General features: G+C 37.6%; 2 protein-coding genes across 5 annotated transcripts; both read left to right on the top strand.

Moving 5' to 3' along the window:
- On the top strand, nucleotides 1-10,284 carry LOC133988246 (tumor necrosis factor receptor superfamily member 14-like). Of its 4 annotated transcripts, none has more exons than XR_009925605.1 (12): nucleotides 11-233; nucleotides 851-1,072; nucleotides 1,189-1,327; nucleotides 4,655-4,748; nucleotides 4,904-5,029; nucleotides 6,028-6,192; nucleotides 6,918-7,005; nucleotides 7,102-7,289; nucleotides 7,400-7,434; nucleotides 7,614-7,659; nucleotides 7,766-8,688; nucleotides 9,278-10,104. XR_009925605.1 is itself a non-coding variant. In XM_062427824.1 (11 exons), the coding sequence occupies exons 3-11, from the start codon at nucleotides 1,250-1,252 to the stop codon at nucleotides 7,768-7,770; spliced, it is 822 nt and encodes a 273-aa protein (XP_062283808.1). In that variant the 5' UTR covers nucleotides 1-233; nucleotides 851-1,072; nucleotides 1,189-1,249; the 3' UTR covers nucleotides 7,771-10,284. The 4 variants fall into 4 exon arrangements, 2 of the variants coding, with proteins under 2 accessions (XP_062283808.1, XP_062283806.1); XR_009925606.1 differs by having other exon boundaries at nucleotides 7,766-8,692; XM_062427824.1 differs by having other exon boundaries at nucleotides 1-233; nucleotides 7,403-7,434; nucleotides 7,766-10,284.
- Nucleotides 10,285-15,336: 5,052 nt separating this feature from the next.
- On the top strand, nucleotides 15,337-19,458 carry LOC133988245 (tumor necrosis factor receptor superfamily member 14-like). Its single transcript, XM_062427821.1, has 10 exons — nucleotides 15,337-15,418; nucleotides 15,894-16,035; nucleotides 16,393-16,486; nucleotides 16,770-16,895; nucleotides 17,744-17,908; nucleotides 18,503-18,590; nucleotides 18,687-18,871; nucleotides 18,983-19,017; nucleotides 19,192-19,243; nucleotides 19,350-19,458. Exons 2-10 carry the CDS (start codon nucleotides 15,955-15,957, stop codon nucleotides 19,352-19,354), a joined length of 831 nt encoding a protein of 276 aa, XP_062283805.1. The 5' UTR covers nucleotides 15,337-15,418; nucleotides 15,894-15,954; the 3' UTR covers nucleotides 19,355-19,458.
- Nucleotides 19,459-19,651: the final 193 nt, after the last annotated feature.

Here is a 19,651-nt window from a genome sequence, read left to right as displayed (position 1 = left end):
GTTATTAACATATATGCTGTCTGACATTTCTTACATGCCAGCAGAGTGAATATGATTAATTTAACCTTTACTCCTTCCTTGTGAGGTTATAAAGGGGGAGGATTTCAAAATTGTTGTTGTTTGCTATGACTGGTTCACAGGAGCCAATCATAGGAGTCCATCATGGACTGACTGATTGGTCGTCAGTTGAAAGTCTACATTGGTGAAGGCTGAAAACTGACGACGCAACAAGTGTAAGTAGAGAGACTTTCGTAATGTATTTTAATCAAAGTTATCTTTATGACTCGACATCGATGCTATGTAAGAACTATTAACTACACTGTGTATCGTTTAGTGTCGTGGAAATGTGAAGATGAATTCAGAGAATACACATTAGTCTCTTATTTCCTTCTTTCCTAATTCTGGCCTCAACCGAAAGTTAAGACCGTGTTCACTGACACCCCCATGTTTTGCATTTTTGTTAGCTCCTCCTTCTTCCTCCTCCCTCCTTTTTTTCTTCTTCTTCTTCTTCTTCTTCTCCTTCTTCTTATCGGTGCATTATCGCCACTAGTTCATTACCTATGAACATATAAAATACTGTTTCAGTAAATATTTTTTTCTACATTGTGTTTCTTCTAATAACTAAACTAACTGTCTGCTGATCAATAAAAGACTGGACTTCTAGATGACTTAGAAGTGGATCAGGATCAGAGTTGATTTATTGTACAGATGGAAATAAAGAAGATCTCTCAGTAAGTCTTTTTAAAACTGAACCAACTAAAGCAGCATAAAGCTGCTGCTGTGTTTTAAACTGCACGCTGGTGTTTCACATTCAGATGTTTAAGTTAACGTTCTGCTTTTATATTTTCAGAGTGAGCGAAGGAATAAAGACGGAGGAGACAAAAGTGAGGAAGAACTGCAGGATGTATCGAAAATGGTCGAAGGAAAACAAGGAGAAAATAAACAACTGATTCAAGAAAGAAGAGAGTGCAACTGATTCCAGATTTAAAGAAAAAGGAGAAAGAGAAACACACAGAGGCAGATGGCCTCTGATGGAGACATGAACATATTCAAAGCAGAAGGCAGAAAAACAGTTTGTGTTCAGGATGATTTATACTAAGGTGAACTAGAACTTTTAATACAATGAATATGTTTAACTGCTGTCTGTTAACTAAATGTTAATGTACATGTTCTCTTCTTTGTTTCCAGGTGTCCTCCATTTGAATTAGGATTGTAGGTTTCATCTCATTCTGGATATCACTTACAGTCTATGGAGTTGATGAAAACTGCTAACATGTCATATGAAAAGTCTTGGAGAAGAAAACCTTTGAACACTTTAACGTTTCTGGTAAGAACATTTGTGTCAGAAACAACAATCTTCTTTTCTCTTACCATCAGTTTGTACATTGCATACATTTAAAAGAGGAGTAATATAAACATTTCTTTTGTTCATTTTCCCCTCACACACACACACACACACACACACACACACACACACACACACACACACACACACACACAGAAAGACGCTCATTCAGACATAGAAAAATGCATTTTAGAGGCCAAAAGTTTCATCAGTTCTGCTCAGTGGTGATGACCTCTGTGGAAAGTGAGACTTGGGGTTGGGTTAGATGGTTTTAATATTAGGATGGTCTAGATGTCCCCCAAAACATGAATGTTTCATTCATTCATACAGCTCACTTTTTAGTGGTGTGCATAGCTTTAAAAATCCATCCATCCATCCACTGCTTATCTGGGACTGAGTCATGGGGGCTTTGGGTTGAATACGGAAACCCAGACATCCCTCTACTGGTATCGCCCTCCAGCTACCCCTGGAGGATCCCAAGGTCCCAGGTGTGGAGATAAATTTAATCCCTCCAAGCGTGCTCTGGATCTGCTCTGGGATCTCCTTCCAGTTGTACGTGTCCAGAACACCTTTAGAATCCTAACCAGGTGCCCAACCTCAGCTGGCTCCTTTCGATGCTAAGGAGCAGTGGCTTGACTCCTAGCCCAGCCTTGCTTTCAACAGGGGTGAAGAACTGCTGACCTTGATTGGTGACACTGTTCGGCGCTGGAAGGAATACTTTGAGAATCTCCTAAACCCGACCAACATGCCCTTTATGGACGAGGCAGAGTTGGACAACTCATGGGAAGCCTCACTCATATCCCTGGCAGAGGTCTCTGAGGTAGTCAAAAGACTCCTCAGTGGATGAGATTCACACTGAGATGCTGAAGGCTCTGGACATTTTCCAACTATCTGTATATCTCACTACTGAGCCTCCTGGGAAAAGCTTATATTAGTGTAGTGGACAGGAGGCTCTAGCTGACTGAATCTCAAATTCAGGAGGAACAATGTGGATTCTGTCCTGGCTTTGGAGCAGCTCTTCATCCATGCAAGGATACTGTTTGTAATTTTCATGGACAAGGTTTCAAGGCATAGCTGCAGGGAGAAGAGTGTCTCCTTTGGGGACTTCAGGATCGATTCTCTGCTTTTTGCAATGATGTGGTTCTGTTGGCTTCAACAGGCACTCGGATCGTTGGTAGCTGAATGTGAAGTAGCTGGGATGCTGGAACCTCTAAAGCTGAGGCCATGGTGGTCTACACGAAAAAGGTGCACTTCTGTCTCTGGGATGTGAGGGAATTTCTGCTCCATTGAGTGTGAGGTTGACATTGGGGATAAGTGCATCATCAGCAGTAATGCATTTTACCGGACCGTCATGGTTAAGAAATAACAGTCAGAAGGCAGAGCTCTCGGCCTATATTTCAACCCTAATCTATGGTCACAAGCTTTGAGTAGTGTCTGAAACTATAAGATCGTACAAGCAGCTGATATAGAGCTTTAAAAATAATAATAATAATAGGTGTGATTTATATAGCACCTTTCACAAACCCAAGGACGCTTTAAAAGTGTGAGAAACAAATGTGATCCCAATGGACACAGAAGACTTATGACTATGTCCCATCGGGCACCTTGTGCTGCATGACATTTGGTTCTTATTTAACTGCTGTGAGAGCTGTCTTTGTATTCTCTGCAGTAAGTCAGACATGTTCTCAATGGGTATTGGGCTTTGCCAGGGTTGTTCCTTGTCACTGATTCCATTTTCATGGACAGAATCTTAAGGTGCACATGGGGGGAGGAGAGTGGACCTCAGAATTGCTTCTCAGATTTTTGTAGATGATGTGGTTCTGTTGGCTTCAACACATCATGACCTCCAACAGATTGTTGGCAGCTGAACTGTGGTTGGATGACACATCTTCAGTTAAATAGGTGAATTCCTCTATTTACAAAGTGGTAAGGGGGCTAAGTCACAGGAACAATGTGACTGTGTGTGGTCCCCCCCCCACCACAGTCACATCTTTACTCTTGTGACTCCAATTGCTGTAAATTCAACATGTGACGGGATGGTTTAAATCAGCCACATTCTGCATGATCAGTCACCTCTCAGTGGAAATGATGAACCTCGCAGATATCTGGCAAAACATTTTGTTTTCTCATATTTTTGTTTTCTTTATGGTGATTGGATGGATGATTTTTATAGATGCACACCTCAGTGTAATCACTGATGAAGTCTAACAACCGTTATTGGTAGTGCCCGACCGTTAATGTAGCTATTTTATACCTTGTCAGCTAAGTGGCAGCTAATGTGTGAACGGTTATGTTCAGCACTCAAAGTTCAGTTTGTGTCCAACTGAACAATTACAGTCATTACATTTACAAAAATGTAAATTTCAACATCTGTTTTTCCACTGTTTTTTCAAGTTTCCCCTGAACATGTGTAACAAAATAACGTTACTGTCACTCTTCATCTCTTTACTCGGCTGTTTGTGAGTTATAGTTAGACATGAATGGTGAAATATAAATAATGACCTTTATAGATAAACAAGAAAAAAAGCATTTCTGACTGGAGTTCAAACAATTGATCAATCAATTCAATAAGGACTGATACGCTACAGTACTGATGTTTATTTTGCCATTTTATTTTTATTTATTCTCTATTTTGTTTGTGTTAATTTTTAGAAATGCTTAAAAATGTTAAATATACTTCATTGTTTAATAAAGCAGCCTCATATCAGTGCAAAATCAGTGAACAATTCACATAAAGAAGGTCTATTTTCTATTTTCATTTCAAATTCATTATATCAGCCACCATATCGGTTATCTGTGAATTTTTCCACTCTTAAGATTCTATCAAATCATCAATCAATCAATCAATCAATCAATCTTTATGTGTATAGCTATAGATTCAATAGGAGGACTAGGTATTGCAAGTTTCAGCACCACACCTGATTCCTGTGGGGATTGCTTGGAGACGGCCACCGGGTGATGTTGCTACAGCAAAGACACATCTTCAGTTGTGTACCTCAGCTTCACAGGGTGTTTCGGCCATTTATCACAAGACACCCTCTGCTGAGGCAGTCCCACCATAGGTTGATGGCCTGGGTGTGTGTTTTGCTGTTAGCTGGTCCTCTTGGCAGCCCAAGCAGCTTCTTTTCTTTTCAGCCACAGCCAGTGGCATTGCTCTTTGACCACTCTCCTATGAATTTGGCCCTTGACTCCAACTGGTATCAGTTTCAAAAATCCCATTTTGATCGGGCTGCAGTTATTGGTCAATGTCTTCAATTACACTCAGTCTTTGTTAAAATTGTCTAATGTTCATTGTGTCTCTGTTTACAGATAATCATGAGGAATGCCTTCAGTGTTCTTAGCCTCACATGTCATCCTGCTGAGTACTTAATTGGGAAAGAATGCTGTCCAAAGTGTCCTCCTGGTAAGATAAAAATAAATGGAATTTAGTTTGTTTTAGGAGAATGTTATTTCATTTTTTAGCACTCAGAGGATTAAAAAAAAAATTTGATTAGCAAGCCAATTAATAGACACAATATATTGAACAAAATCAGATTTTTTTTTTTTTTTTTTTTACAGGAAATCGAGTGAAAACAGATTGTACAGAGTTCAGAAGTACTTCTTGTCTTCCCTGTATTACTGGAAGCTACATGGATGAACCAACAGGACATAAACAGTGCTTCCCCTGTACAAACTGTGATTCAGGTAAACTTGTGTTTTCTATCACTAGTAACAGATACACATATAGAGGCAGTTCCATAGTCTGATATTAAGTATGATCCTTGATTGAATACAGTTATGTTTTTCTCTGCGCCGGCTCCACAAACTACCATAGTTTCAACTGTACAATACTATTAAAATTGATATGTACATTAATGTAAGTGGCGAATCAGGCGAAAGTACCAGAGTTTTCTTTCACTAAAAATAGTGTAATACCCTATCAGGATCTTACATCATGAGTTGCTAGGTAAAAATATGTAGTACAGGGTCATAATAATATTACTATAGAGCCACCTTCTGGAGTGATGTTAAAACTAACCAGGGGAGTCAGACTCATTGCTCATGAGTGTGAATGGTTGTCTGTCTCTATGTGTCAGCTCTGTGATATAATGCTAACATGTGTAGGATGTACTCATCTATCACCCAGTGTCAGCTGCAACCCTTTAAATGAATAAACTGTATAGCTGATGGATGGATGAATAAACAGAAGTGTCCAACACTCAACCCCAAAAGAAGATATGATGTCATGGTTCTGATATTGAGTATATATTGAGCAGAGAAATAACAACATGTAAACAATGCATGTGAGTGATGCAGCACTTTATAGTCTGGTAGTGTAACTTTGTACTAAATATGGTGATGGAACATCAATTAGAATTATGACTCCATTTCCAAACACAGTGCCCTAGTGTTTCTATTGGCCTGCTGTGCACATCTACACAGAGAGTGAATACCTGCAGGATTCAGGTGTGAAGTGTTCATACCTTAAGGAAACATATGAAGAACAGTGTGAAGTCTGAATCTGCTTTTAGATTTAAACAACTGGTGAAGATCAGATGATTCTTTTAGATGATTTGTATTAAATGTTGAATTGCCATGAATTTATTAATTTATAAAATTGTGTCACATTTCCTTATGTTGTCATCAAAACAGTTCATCATTTTGCTTTTGTATCTTCATGTGTAACCTTGATGTGTTCACAGGTTCTGGTTTGAGGATAAAGACATCATGCACAACATTATCAAATGCAGTTTGTGAACCTCTGGATGGATTCTATTGTACAGACTCTGATAAAGACAACAAACACAACTGTATAGCAGCACAGAAACACACAAGCTGTGAACCAGGACAATATAAAAGCCAAAAAGGTTGGTTTTCCTAAGTTTGAAATGATAACACCAAACATGCTTAATGATTGTGTGAGGGTATAAGATATTTTAAGGTTAAGTGACCGAGAAGCATAAGAAAACACCACAAGTTCACTTTTAGTTACAAACACATTTATTACTAATACTACAGCTACAAGTACTAAACATTATAACATTTTACTGTTCAGAGTCTCATCTTCAGACTAGTAGAATGCAAGTTTTCAACCAGCCTGACAGAAAGAAAGAAACACAGCCAGCAACCAGAAACCTGGATCTCATAAAAGTTTTAAAGTTTCAGTCTGCCCGCCTGAAGGTGTATCCTGACCTATCACATGTGTTGCACAGTTTGGGGGGCAGAGTCAGTCCTCTTGTGTCCATGGACAGACAGGTTTAACGCCTGAATATGATGACTCATTAATCAAAGTATTGCAACTATTGTGTGATTCCCAATTTAACATTTTTGATAGTAGCTTTAGCTTTCTGAGAGTGAAACAAGTAGAATGATTCTAAACCAGATGTTAATGTGTGTGTGTGTGTGTGTGTGTGTGTGTGTGTGTTATGTTGATGACTTACACGTTGTCTAATGCTCTTATGCTGCTTTGTCCAGTGATCAGTTCTTGTTACTGTTCTTTAATGATGCTCGTCAAAGAATTGAAATCTAAACAGTCAACAGTTTGTTGAAAGTGTTTTTTTAGATTCACTTCATATCTGTTGTATTTGTGCAGGAACGGCCTTCACAGACACTGAGTGCACTCACTGCAGTAGTGACACATTTTCAGATGGGACATCTACATCTTGTCAGTCACATACAAAGTAAGTGAAACAACAGATAGTCAAAGTTATTACAACTGCAGTAAATGTAATATATCTCTAACTGTTCCTGTGATGTGTTTCCCTCCATTATTCCAGATGTGAATCATTAAATCTTCAGCTGATAAAAGCAGGAACTGCTTCAACTGATGCAGAATGTGGAGAACATAGTTCAAACACAACAGTAATTGTGGGCCCTGTCTTTGGGACACTTGCTGTGGCGCTTGTAATCGCAATTGGGATATTTGTTGCATTTCGGTGGAGGAAAAAAAGTTCTCAAAACTCAGGTAAGATTCTTATGAATTAAATAAACATCATAGTTCTGTAAGATGATCATAGTGTTTGTCACATCATAATGTTATTAAGATGATTTCTCATTGATATTGTTTTAATATAGAAGATAAAAGAAATGATGAAGATGCTCCATCACAGGTATGTTCAGAATCACAAACAGGTTTATTGTTATGTAGGTTTGTACATACAAGGAATTTGACTTGATGTTCATATACATAACAATCAAAACATTGTATTACTATTTTTAACAATGAATACAGTTTATCATGCTGTATGTTCTCTAACTGAGGTCACTCATTTATTATTTCATTTAAAAGGAACCTCTGAGATTAGAGGGCCTATCATCAGTGAGAACAGTTCCAGGTAAGACAGTGATGTATTCTTTGAAATGTTCCTGACTTACACTCTGTGATGTCTTTACAAGTCTGCATGATGCTTCTGCTTTAGATAAATTTATTTCTATCCCCAGGTTGAAATCAGTCAGCCATGATGTTCACCTGACAGCATTGTCCAGGATACTGGAGCCTGTCCTCAGACACACTGGATGAGTCATGAGGTCACACCAGTCTATCACAGAGCAGCTGCATGTGTTTAGTCTGCAGGAGGAATCTGGAGGACATGCACACAGACATGAGGAGGATGTACAAACTATGAGATGACAATACAACAAATGCCATTTCATTGTTCTTGTTGTTGGGCCTCATAGCTCATGCATGAGACAAAGCAGACCTGCCTGCAGTAAGTCTGATAAAGAAAGGACTCCAAATGGACTTCAACTCCCACCATGATCTGCTCAGCTGACACATATGTGTGAAATCTGACAAAGGCAAAATCTTGGTTCCCACTGGACGAGACCTGCCAGAAACACCTGGGAATTTCACCTTCACAGCTGTGATGTCACAGAAAAAAGAAAATCATCTGTAACTAGAACAATCAATCTCACTGGATGAGTAGACTTGTGTGTTCAAACCAGCAGGTTACTGGGTCCAAAGACGTATTTCCTGGTCAATAATCCAACTGTATTTGCTGCAGCTTGATGTGGTCATTGTTGTGATTTTTTTTCCATTTGTGTATTCATTGCATTCATTTCTTGTGATAAAAATCATAAACAACCTTTGAGAAAAGAATATTAAAAGAACAATATGTATGATAAACTAGTGTATATAGCAAAACAATGAATAGTTTGAGAAACACTAGTCTGTGTCATACTGAGAGAACATTTTTAAAAGTCATAGTAATTAAATCCATGATATTCTTTGGATGGGAAGACATTCCTGATGACATTAACAACACATGCTGGAATTAGGATCCTGTTCTTCCTGCTCAGATGATCCCAACACCACAGAGTGAACTATCTGTAGACTGTGAGCCTGACCAGACTGACAGGAAGAGGTTGGTAAGGATTCATATATGGATGTAAAGCTATGCTAACTAATCATGATCATCATTTTCCAGCATTACATCATATTAAATAACCATGTGTAGTGTGAGCTGGAACACTGTCAAATATTTCATTCAATACAAAAATGTACCATATGACTAATACACTACAATCATAATTAATATTATTGTTAGTCATACCTTAAAGTATGTGTAATTTTAACAATCACAGTATACTGCAATGAATAATTAAATGTGACAGGTATGGACAAATCAGGTTCAGGTTGTATAAAGGAGCAGGATGCTGTTTTATCAATTTAGTCCATATTCAGCTGTTTCATTATGGTCTGTACTATCATATCTTCCTCTGCATAACATGTATATTAGTTCTGTTTGCATCTTACTTTTGGGTCCATTTTAGATCCACTACATGTCTACAATGTAGCCTAGCAGCAGTTTCTTACTATTTTTTTTTCTTTTCTTATTATCTTATCTATTAAGCTTATTCTTCTAATTTTGAATTGCTGCATAACAAGTGAATTTCCCCTGTGGTTATCAATAAAGTTTCATTCATTCAATCTAACCTGCATGGTTTCCGCAGGCACAAACACTCCTCTGGCACCGGTGAACATCCAGGGAATGGACATTGAGACAGACACATCTTACAAGTACTTGGGAGTTCACCTGAACAATGAACTGGACTGGACTGACAACACCACTGCACTTCATGAGAAAAAGGCCAGAACAGACTTTACTTGCTCAGGAGACCGAGGTACTCATCTCATACTCATCTTTTATGTGGTGGTCTGCTGGGGTAGCAGTGTCTCGGCTCATCTCAACGGGAAGAGACTGCATGAACTGATAAAGAAAGCCAGCTCTGTCCTGGGATGCCCCATTGACCGATAAAGGGTGGTAAAAGTGCAGAATGATGGCCAACCTGTCATCTCTGATGAGCAACAACTCCCACCCCCATGCAGGACAGCGACTGCTGGAGAGCTCCTTCAGCGACAGACTGCTTCACCCAAAGTGTGTGAAGGAGAGATATTGCAGGTCCTTCCTCACTGCAGTTGTTGGACTGTACCATCAGCACTGCTCCTAGTAACCCCCCCCCCCCCAATGGACAATTTCACAAACTGCACTTTTACATGTCTGTGCATTTTACATTTTTTCATGTCTGTGCAATATAAGTATTTTAGATATACTACTACTTCAGTTCAACTGTTAAATATTATTATTAATTACAGTTCCATTCCATTTAGGTTTAAGAGGGACAGGTTCCTGCTATTGCTCAAGTGTAAGGGGAGGTCACACTTAATACTTGCCACTTAAGCCTATAGGAGTTGTTTTCTTTTTCTCCGATTTTTTAATAAGGCAAATACATTCCCTGTATTTTCTGGTTGTATTCTTATAAAGAGACTTAAAATATGATGTTTTTATATTTTTGTTTTTACTATTTATTTTTTCAAAAATGTCAAATAAATCAAATTAAATAAATGTTGACAGTAGCTGCGACATAAACACCAACTAACATTAGAAATAATAAGGAGGCAGTGACGTGGCACAGGATTCAGTGTTTTGAGTGGATTGCCAATAAAGTAGACAACCTTTCATTGTATATGTTACACACTGAATGTAGACAACTTTCATCCAGATGATTATATTGTTCTGAAAACGCATCACAAGGACAGTCTAAAATGAGTATTATCCCCCGTTGCTGATACTCTGACTGTCTTTACTGAGCTAACTTTCTTCAACAAAGGATTACAGCGCCAGTCACTAACATAAGAAAGCTACTACCGCCACCTAATGGAGAAAAAGAATATCGCTCAGAAAATCGATACAATAACACTTCTGCAACTAATAGTATCCTCTAAAATGTCCAGGGTGCTACATAGTCATTTGTACCAAACTTACTTGCTGTTAATTGAGCACTGCAGTGTTAGCTCGGGCATCCCTTGATACAACATCAGAATTGTGGGATTGGCTGTTATACAGCTGACGTTTTCTCATATGATATGAGACGTGAAATACGAAGGCAATAACAGTACTAACAAGCACTTCAACACAGAGTTCTGAGTCTACAGCCTATACACAATGGGAGGATCATGACTGTAAATGAGTAGCTATGTCTGCCTGAAGTACAGTGATGTGGGTAGAATATCACTAGGCTATGTGTAGGCTATTCTATTTATGTAGGGTCATTTTACAGACTTTTCCGACTCAGTTTGATCGTCCCAGTTTAAAAAGTATTTCCTTGTCGTAATGTGTGTCATAGAGGCTGTAGCCTAGTGGTCAACATGTTCGTCGAGTCGAGAAAAGAACTGATACATATGTTATGGTAGGATGTTAGGTTGTTTTATTAGTGAAACCAAAAGTAACCAGCTGTTTTGAGTAAACCCAAATCAAAATGGAACCTGCGTATCACAGGACGTGGCTCACACCATTAAGTTAGGTGGCTGAGTAAGTTTTTACTCTGGTATGATCGAATTTGACGCTCATTTTAATATAGCCTACTTTCATATGCAATCATATCTGCCGCTGTTAGGTACGGAACTCAGTTAGCTTGAAAGCCAGTTGGGACATAACACCAGCGTCTAAACAGCGAAAGAAACGCTCCGAGATGCGGTACATTATTGTCTTTGTGATGTTTGTATGTACTTGTCTGCTTCATGTTTAACAGAAGTTTGCTAAAGTAAACACAAAAAAACATACAACAGAGAGGAACGGCTTGAGCCTTTATTTGTTGATTGGTCACCTGAGTCTTTGGATAATCATGTTCATTATTGCACTTTAGCCTGTACAAGCCAATTGTTAATTTGTATCTTAAGTACGTGTGTGTTTTTTAATTGTTGAGTGTTTTTGATTATTATTAATGTTATTTATATGTGCCTGTCCTTGTGATGTGTGTATGTCTGTCAGCTCCATGTTTAACTAAATGTTTGCAGATGGTAGTAAATGTTTGTCTCTCGTCTTGTCTCGTGTTCTCGCTCGTAGATCTGTAACTTGTCGTGGTGAGCGAGCTTTAAACTAAACAGATCTTATTTACTTGTGTTTTATATGCATTGCCTTTTAAATGAAACACATTCTGGGTGAAAAATAAAAGTTGTAAACGTATTTTGGAGTCTCTGTGTGCTTGGGTTTCACAAAGGGTGGGAAAGTGTAAAGAAAAAACACACCAAAGCAAAAGTGAGAGTGCACTGAATACATTCTTACACCCTTTTTCTTAATTCGGCCCAAAAATGTAACAATTAAACACTTTTCCACTTGATTATATGAATCTCATCAGCTACATCAACTCAAACTATGAAAATAATAAACAAAACATTCAGCAGACCAGTGGAGTTTGATAAACTAGGCCTTGTACATGACATTTCTGGAAATAAAACCTCCCACCAGTGGCCAGCAGATGGAGCTGTCCGTTTTGATCCTTTCTGATCGATCTGATCGAAGTATAAGACAAACAGCAGAAAGAAGAAAAAAACATAAGAATAAGACAAACAGAAGAAAGAAGAGGTGGTGGTGGTGGTTGGAGATGTTCATATTTTTATTATTTTTAAGTTATTATAGTATCATATAATTTCATTATTATAACAAATATTTCAAATACTACTCATGTTATTTAAAAATAAAATACAAATTAAAAAAAGAAAAGGAAACTGATATTTATCATTGCCACCCAATGGATGATGCGCAAAGCAACACTGCCTGACCCAATATACCGAGGGGACCACATGAAGCCACCTGAGCTAAGTGTTATAAAAGCAGAACTGGTAGCAGAGATGACGGCGGCAGCAGCAGCAAAGTCTGAAGTCTTTTGAGGTCGAGTCCAAGTCGAGTCTGACGTCACAGTTTAGTGAGACTTAAGTGCAACTCGAGTCCGAGTCCCCAGCTCGGCTGCTCACTGCACACAGATGACTTCTGTCACTGTAGAGAGGAGGAGACGGAGGCACAATGACAGAATACACACAGGACAGAGTTTTTCCACCTGTGTTAATATGTTTGGAGTGGAATACTTTTGGTTTTACTAACAGCATTGACTTCGTCACAAATACTCTCCATATGTGGGTTTCTCTGGTAATATTTGTTTTTGTTATAACTCAATATATTAGTTAACCTCTTCCACTAGAACCTGATCACATTTCATTTTGTGCTTGCAGCTTTCTGCTCGTCCAAACTCTCCACAAAGACACAAAACCCTCATTTAAATACTGCTGTCTCCACCCTGTTGCACCTGTTTTCATTTACGCAATTATTCTTAGTAGATCACCCACAAAACGCACGCAAACGGCACACGCAATCTATTACACTGTGCACGCAATTTAGTACCCCCAAATGTTTCCAGCTGGGAAAATGTGTCTTAATTGCGTCCCAGCTATGATAACTTGAGTTAATGGATGGAAGGATGGAAACACTGTGCAGCATGGATCAGAGATGCATTTTGTCCTGGTGATCAAGAAAAAACTATAAACATGTAGCAACTCTCCTCAATTAGAATAGGCTATATTACTATTAATATTACTATTACTGTTTAATGTTGTGTATATTTCTGACTGTTATGCATCCACAAGATATTCACAAATGCTTTTCATTCATTTGTAAATTCATTTAATGTATTCACAGATATTATTTTTATTTGTGGAATTTGTTTGTGTATTTGCAGATCCGTTTTATATTTGCAAAATATTTTTGTGAGTATACAAATCTTTTTTTTATATTTATGTAAGGTGTTTATATTTACAGATTACATATTTACACACAGACAGTCGATCTGCACACACACATCATTATAAAACGAATTTAACTCCATACACCCTGCTCTCTCTCCCATGTTTCCTGTCTGTCTACTGCTAAAATAAATAAACTGCAGTATACAGATGTAGCCCAATGTGGGCGGCGTCAAATGTTTAACATTGTACTTGTAAGCATTGTACAGTAGGCTACTGTAGTACAGGGAGTGGCTCCAGTCAGGTGCTACTCGGCTGAAAACTGACGACGCAACAAGTGTAAGTAGAGAGACTTTCGTAATGTATTTTAATCAAAGTTATCTTTATGACTCGACATCGATACTATATAAGAACTATTAACTACACTGTGTATCGTTTAGTGTCGTGGAAATGTAAAGATAAATTCAGAGAATACACATTAGGCTCTTCTTTCCTAATTCCTGGTTTAAACCGAAAGTTCGTGTACCTAGTGTACACAGCAACCCCTTTTTTTTCTTTTTTGTTCGCTCTTCCTTCTTCAAAAAATCAAATGAGTTATTCAGAGATAATAAAAAAGTTTAATAACACTCGCTTCTTGAGCTCTGTTGTAAAATATGTATTAGCTAAATCAAATTGTACCTATTTTCTTTCTTTCTGAGCTTTTGAGTCACATGTCTTCTTCTTCCTCATACTTCTCATAACATGTTCTACTGTTTCCTCTTATCCAGTATTCACATCTGCCAGTGTCATGATTTCCTGTTATTGGTAGTAAAATCCTGGTTGTTTAAATCTGAGTCATCTTTTGAACTTCATAATTTTCTTCTCTCTTCCTTCCTTTGCTTCTTTCAATCTCTGCTTAATGATGCCATTGATTTTTGTTTTGCTTATGTAACTGTAGAAGCCTCCTTTACAACTTCATCTGCTATTTCATTTCCTTAATAATATCATCATAATAATATCACTGTCACACCCATCATTTGAATTGTGTACAGTGTTTGTTGTACTTGTATCAAAATGTCTGCTCTGCTAAACCTATCCTATAACTGAAACCAGTACCTCAGTTTTAAGAACTGACTCACACAAATCCTTGAAAGACATTTTCAATTTAGAATCTACCAAAGATTAATACAACTGAGAGTAAAACGTAAAAACCTATTTTCTCTATTTGTAGAATCTTTGCACTCTTCTCCATTTATTATTAGACTCATAATGAAATTCTTCTGCTCTCTGCTTTTTTCTAAGTTAGTGAAATAGGACTTTTTAGTTTGCCTGATGACACATTCACTGTGTTGTTTGTCCACAATTACTGTCATCAACATCATTTAAGTTAAAGTTCTGCTTTTTATATGTTCAGAGTGAGTGAAGGAATAAAGACAGAGGAGACAGAAGTGAGGAAGAACTGCGGGATGTATCATCAATAGTGTTGAAACCCCCCCAGACCATCCCCCTTCGTCTCACCCCGAATACCCCCCCCCCCCCCCTCTTTCTAATGTTCTCTCTTTTTGCTTTATTACAGGAACTGGGGATCTGCACCACGGACCAGACGCAGAGACAGCTCCCCCACCCAGAGTCTCATCCTTCCCCGGTTCCCTTCCTACACTCACCTAGGAGACGGGTACAGCATCCTGTGCCTCCTCATCAACCTAACACCCGGCTCCAACTCGCACCCACACTACATCCTAAACCTCTATTCTTTTCTTGTCCCCCTCCCCTACATCCCATCCCTTCCCCCATCCCCACGACCCTCACTTCTCCCTCCCTACCCTACGACCCCTCGACCCTAACCCCAATACATCCAACCGACCCTCACCCCTCATCCCACCTCTTCAACCTTTCGACCTTCATCCCTTTCGACCCTTATCCCCTCATCCCTACCCACCTACCCTCACCCCCCATCCCTACCCTTCGACCCTCACCCCCTCATCCCTACCATCAGTTGGCGTGGTCTTTGTTAGTGAAAGAAGAAAGAGAAACACACAGAGGCAGATGGCGTCTGATGGAGACATGAACATATTCAAAGCAGGAGGCAGAAAAAACTGGTACAGTCTGACTTACACCTGTATGTAGATGAATTAATGTTCCAGTAAATATTTTAAAAAGCACAATGTTTTATCCAAATGTGAACAAAAGTCAATGTACAAGATTAAAATCTGCTATAAAAGGACTTAAAGATCTTTTACAGATCAGTACTAACACTACATAACTACTCTATTAACATGATGTTTCCTTAAACTGTTAAAGGATGTTGACCTCAGTAACTTTAAACACAGAACTAAAACTGACAATGGTTTCAGTTATTAGAGAACACAAAATGCTGATTCATCATTTATCTGACTGGTTCATCTATAAATCAAACTGTTAAACTGTCTTAATTTAACTTTTAGTTTGAGTCAATTCATTTTCAGTTCAGGATGATTTGTACTAAGGTGAACTAGAACTTTTAATACAATGAATATGTTTAACTGCTGTCTGTTAACTAAATGTTAATGTACATGTTCTCTTCTTTGTTTCCAGGTGTCCTCTATTTGAATTAGGATTATAGGTTTCATCTCATTGTGGATATCACTTACAGTCTATGGAGTTGATGAACACTGCTAACATGTCATATGAAAAGTGTTGGAGAAGAAAACCTTTGAACACTGTTCTCACATTTCTGGTAAGAACATTTGTGTCAGAAACAACAATCTTCTTTTCTCTTACCATCAGTTTGTACATTACATTACTCATCTTAAAAATGTAGTCTTTTGTTTATGTTTCCCTCACACACACACACACACACACACACACACACACACACACACACACACACACACACACACACACACACACACACACACATATACAGAAAGACGCTCATTCAGACATAGAAAAATGAATTTTAGTGGGAAAAACATTAAAGGTTAGAAGTTAAAAGAAAGTTGTGCAATTCAAAGTGTTTCGTTGTGTACTGGAGAGGTAATGTTAATGTCTTGAATTACAAAAAGTCTAATGTTCATTGTGTCTCTGTTTACAGTTAATCATGATGAATGTCTTCAGTGTTCTTAGCCACACATGTCATCATGCTGAGTACTTAATTAACCAAAGATGCTGTCCAAAGTGTCCTTCTGGTAAGATAAAACTAAATGGAATTTTAACTTCTTCAGTTCTTTTTGTTACACTGTTTAGAGATTCAAGTACTTGGAATTATAAATTGGTGAATTATAAAGTACAAGAATCAGAAAGATGGAAAAAACTGACTTGATGGTTTTAATTTGATCTGAGAGAGAGAGAATGTTATTTCACATATAGTGCTCAAAGCATTATAAAAATTGAATTTGATCATCAATCCAATTAATAGACACAATATATCACACAAAATCGTAAAAAATGATTTGTTTTGGTTTGTTACAGGAGGTCGAGTTAAAACAGATTGTACAGAGTTCAGAAGTACATCCTGTCTGTCCTGTATTGATGGAAGATTCATGGATGAACCAACAGCACGTAGAGAGTGCTTCCCCTGTACAAACTGTGATTCAGGTAAACTTGTGTTTTCTATCATTAGTAACAGATACACATATAGAGACAGTTCAATAGTCTGATATTAAATATGATCCTTGACTTGAGATCAGAGTTATGTTTCTCTCTGCAGTTTAAATCTCCACAAATTATATTTTCAACTGATTAAAATGGATATGTACATTAATGTAAGCAGCGAGGACCTGTCAGGTGAAAATACTAGGAGTATTTTTTTCACTGTAAATACCCACAACATGTCCTTCCCTATCAGGATTTTACATCAGGTAATGATTGGGTAACATTATGTAGTAAAGGGTAATAATAATGTAACTATAGAGTTACCTTCTGGAGTGATGTTAAACTAACCAGGGGACTAACCTGTCTCTATGTGTCAGCTCTGTGATAAACTGCTAACATGTGTAGGATGTACTCATCTATCACCCAGTGTCAGCTGCAACCCTTTAAATGAATAAACTGTATAGCTGATGGATGGATGGATGAATAAACTGAATTGTCCAACACCCCAAAAGAGGATATGATGTCATGGTTCTGATATTGAGTATATATTGAGCAGAGAAATAACAACATGTAAACAATGTACATGAGTGATGCAGCACTTTATAGTCTGGTAGTGTAACTTTGTACTAAATATGATGATGGAACATTAATTAGAATTATTTAAGGCAGTTTTTATTTATATAGAGCATTTCATACACAGTGGCAACTCAATGTGCTTTACATAAAAACAATGACTGATTTCCAATTAATAAAATCATGTCACATTTCCTTTGGATGACATCATTTCATCATTTAGCTTTTCTCTAGTAGATGTATTAGTTACTTCATGTGTAACCTTGATGTGTTCACAGGTTCTGGTTTGAGGATAAAGACATCATGCACAACATTATCAAATACAGTTTGTGAACCTCTGGATGGATTCTATTGTACAGACTCTGATAAAGACAACAAACACAACTGTATAGCAGCACAGGAACACACAAGCTGTGAACCAGGACAATATATCAGCCACAAAGGTTGGTTTTCCTAAGTTTGAAATGATAACACCAAACATTCTTTAAAGAGCAACTTAACACAAGAGTAGAAATGTGTGCACTTTAATAGTTTTATGATTTCATAGAGGAATGATGAGTTATTATTGTGCACAACTGACACATGAAATGATTCAGCCAGCAACATAACTCATATTAGAGTAGGTATAATAATAATTAAATAGAGGTGAATTATAATTATGGTTGTTAATAATCTTAATAATGATTGTGTCAGGGTATAAAGTATTTTAAGGTTAAGAGACTGAGATGCAAACACAAGAAAACACAACAAGTTCACTTTTAGTTACAAACACATTTATTACTAATACTACATCTACAAGTACTAAACATTATAACATTTTACTAACAAGACACAAGAGAGAAAGAAAACTGATACACAAGGTAAGGTGTATCCTGACCTATCACCCCTGAATATAATGACTCCATTAAAGTCTGTCCAGTGATCAGTTCTTGTTACTGTTCTTTAATGATGCTCGTCAAAGAATTGAAATCTAAACAGTCAACAGTTTGTTGAAAGTGTTTTTTTAGATTCACTTCATATCTGTTGTATTTGTGCAGGAACGGCCTTCACAGACACTGTGTGCACTGACTGCAGTAGTGACACATTTTCAGATGGGACATCTACATCTTGTCAGTCACATACAAAGTAAGTGAAACAACAGATAGTCAAAGTTATTACAACTGCAGTAAATGTAATATATCTCTAACTGTTCCTGTGATGTGTTTCCCTCCATTATTCCAGATGTGAATCATTAAATCTTCAGCTGATAAAAGCAGGAACTGCTTCAACTGATGCAGAATGTGGAGAACATAGTTCAAACACAGCAGTAATTGTGGACCCTGTTATTGTGTTTGTTGTGTTACTTATCACCGGAGCATCTCTACTTGTATTTTTCTATCTCAGAAAAAAAAGTTCTCAAAACTCAGGTAAGATTTGTATGAATTAAATAAACATCATAGTTCTGTAAGATGATCATACTTTTTGTTACATCATAATGTTATTAAGATGATTTAATCATTGATATTGTTTTAATATAGGAGCAGGAAGAAATGATGCAGATGTTTCCACACAGGTATGTTCAGAATCACAAACAGGTTTATTGTTATGTAGGTTTGTACAAAGAATTTGACTTGATGTTGATGTGCATAACAATCAAAACATTGTATTACTCTTTTTAACAATGAATACAGTTTATCATGCTGTATGTTCTCTAACTGAGGTCACTCATTTATTATTTCATTCAAAGGAATCTCCGAGAGAAGAGGAAACAAAAATGTTATCATTGACAATAGATAAAGGTAAGACAGTGATGTATTCTTTGAAATGTTCCTGACTTACACTCTGTGATGTCTTTACAAGTCTGCATGATGCTTCTGCTTTAGATAAATGTATTTCTATCCCCAGGTTGAAATGTTCACCTGACATCACTGTCCAGGATACTGGAGCCTTTCCTCAGACACACCAGATGCTAACCTGTCACCAGTCTATCACATACAGAGCAGCTCAATCAATCTTTATGTATACAGTGCTAAATCATTACAAACGTCATCTCAAGGCACTTTACATATAGAGCAAGTCTAAACCAGACCCAACAGTCCTCCATGAGCAGCACTTGGTAACAATGGCGAGGAAAAACTCCCCTTAAATGGGAAGAAACCTAGAACCAGGCTCAAAGTGGATGGGGAGAGAGAGAGACAGAGAGAGAA

This window comes from Scomber scombrus, chromosome 10 (assembly GCF_963691925.1).
Source record: "Scomber scombrus chromosome 10, fScoSco1.1, whole genome shotgun sequence".
NCBI lineage: Eukaryota > Metazoa > Chordata > Actinopteri > Scombriformes > Scombridae > Scomber > Scomber scombrus.
This window is presented reverse-complemented; position numbering and strand designations above follow the sequence as displayed.

Bases quoted from the DNA above. Each gene is read 5' to 3' on its own strand.
- LOC133988246 (XM_062427822.1), top strand. From the start codon at position 1,250: ATGGAGTTGATGAAAACTGCTAACATGTCATATGAAAAGTCTTGGAGA. The intron at 7,290-7,399 runs GTAAGATTCTTA...GTTTTAATATAG, and splicing joins AAAAAGTTCTCAAAACTCAG to AAGATAAAAGAAATGATGAA. The intron at 7,435-7,613 runs GTATGTTCAGAA...TTCATTTAAAAG, and splicing joins ATGAAGATGCTCCATCACAG to GAACCTCTGAGATTAGAGGG.
- LOC133988245 (XM_062427821.1), top strand. From the start codon at position 15,955: ATGGAGTTGATGAACACTGCTAACATGTCATATGAAAAGTGTTGGAGA. The intron at 16,896-17,743 runs GTAAACTTGTGT...ATGTGTTCACAG, and splicing joins CTGTACAAACTGTGATTCAG to GTTCTGGTTTGAGGATAAAG. The intron at 17,909-18,502 runs GTTGGTTTTCCT...GTATTTGTGCAG, and splicing joins ACAATATATCAGCCACAAAG to GAACGGCCTTCACAGACACT.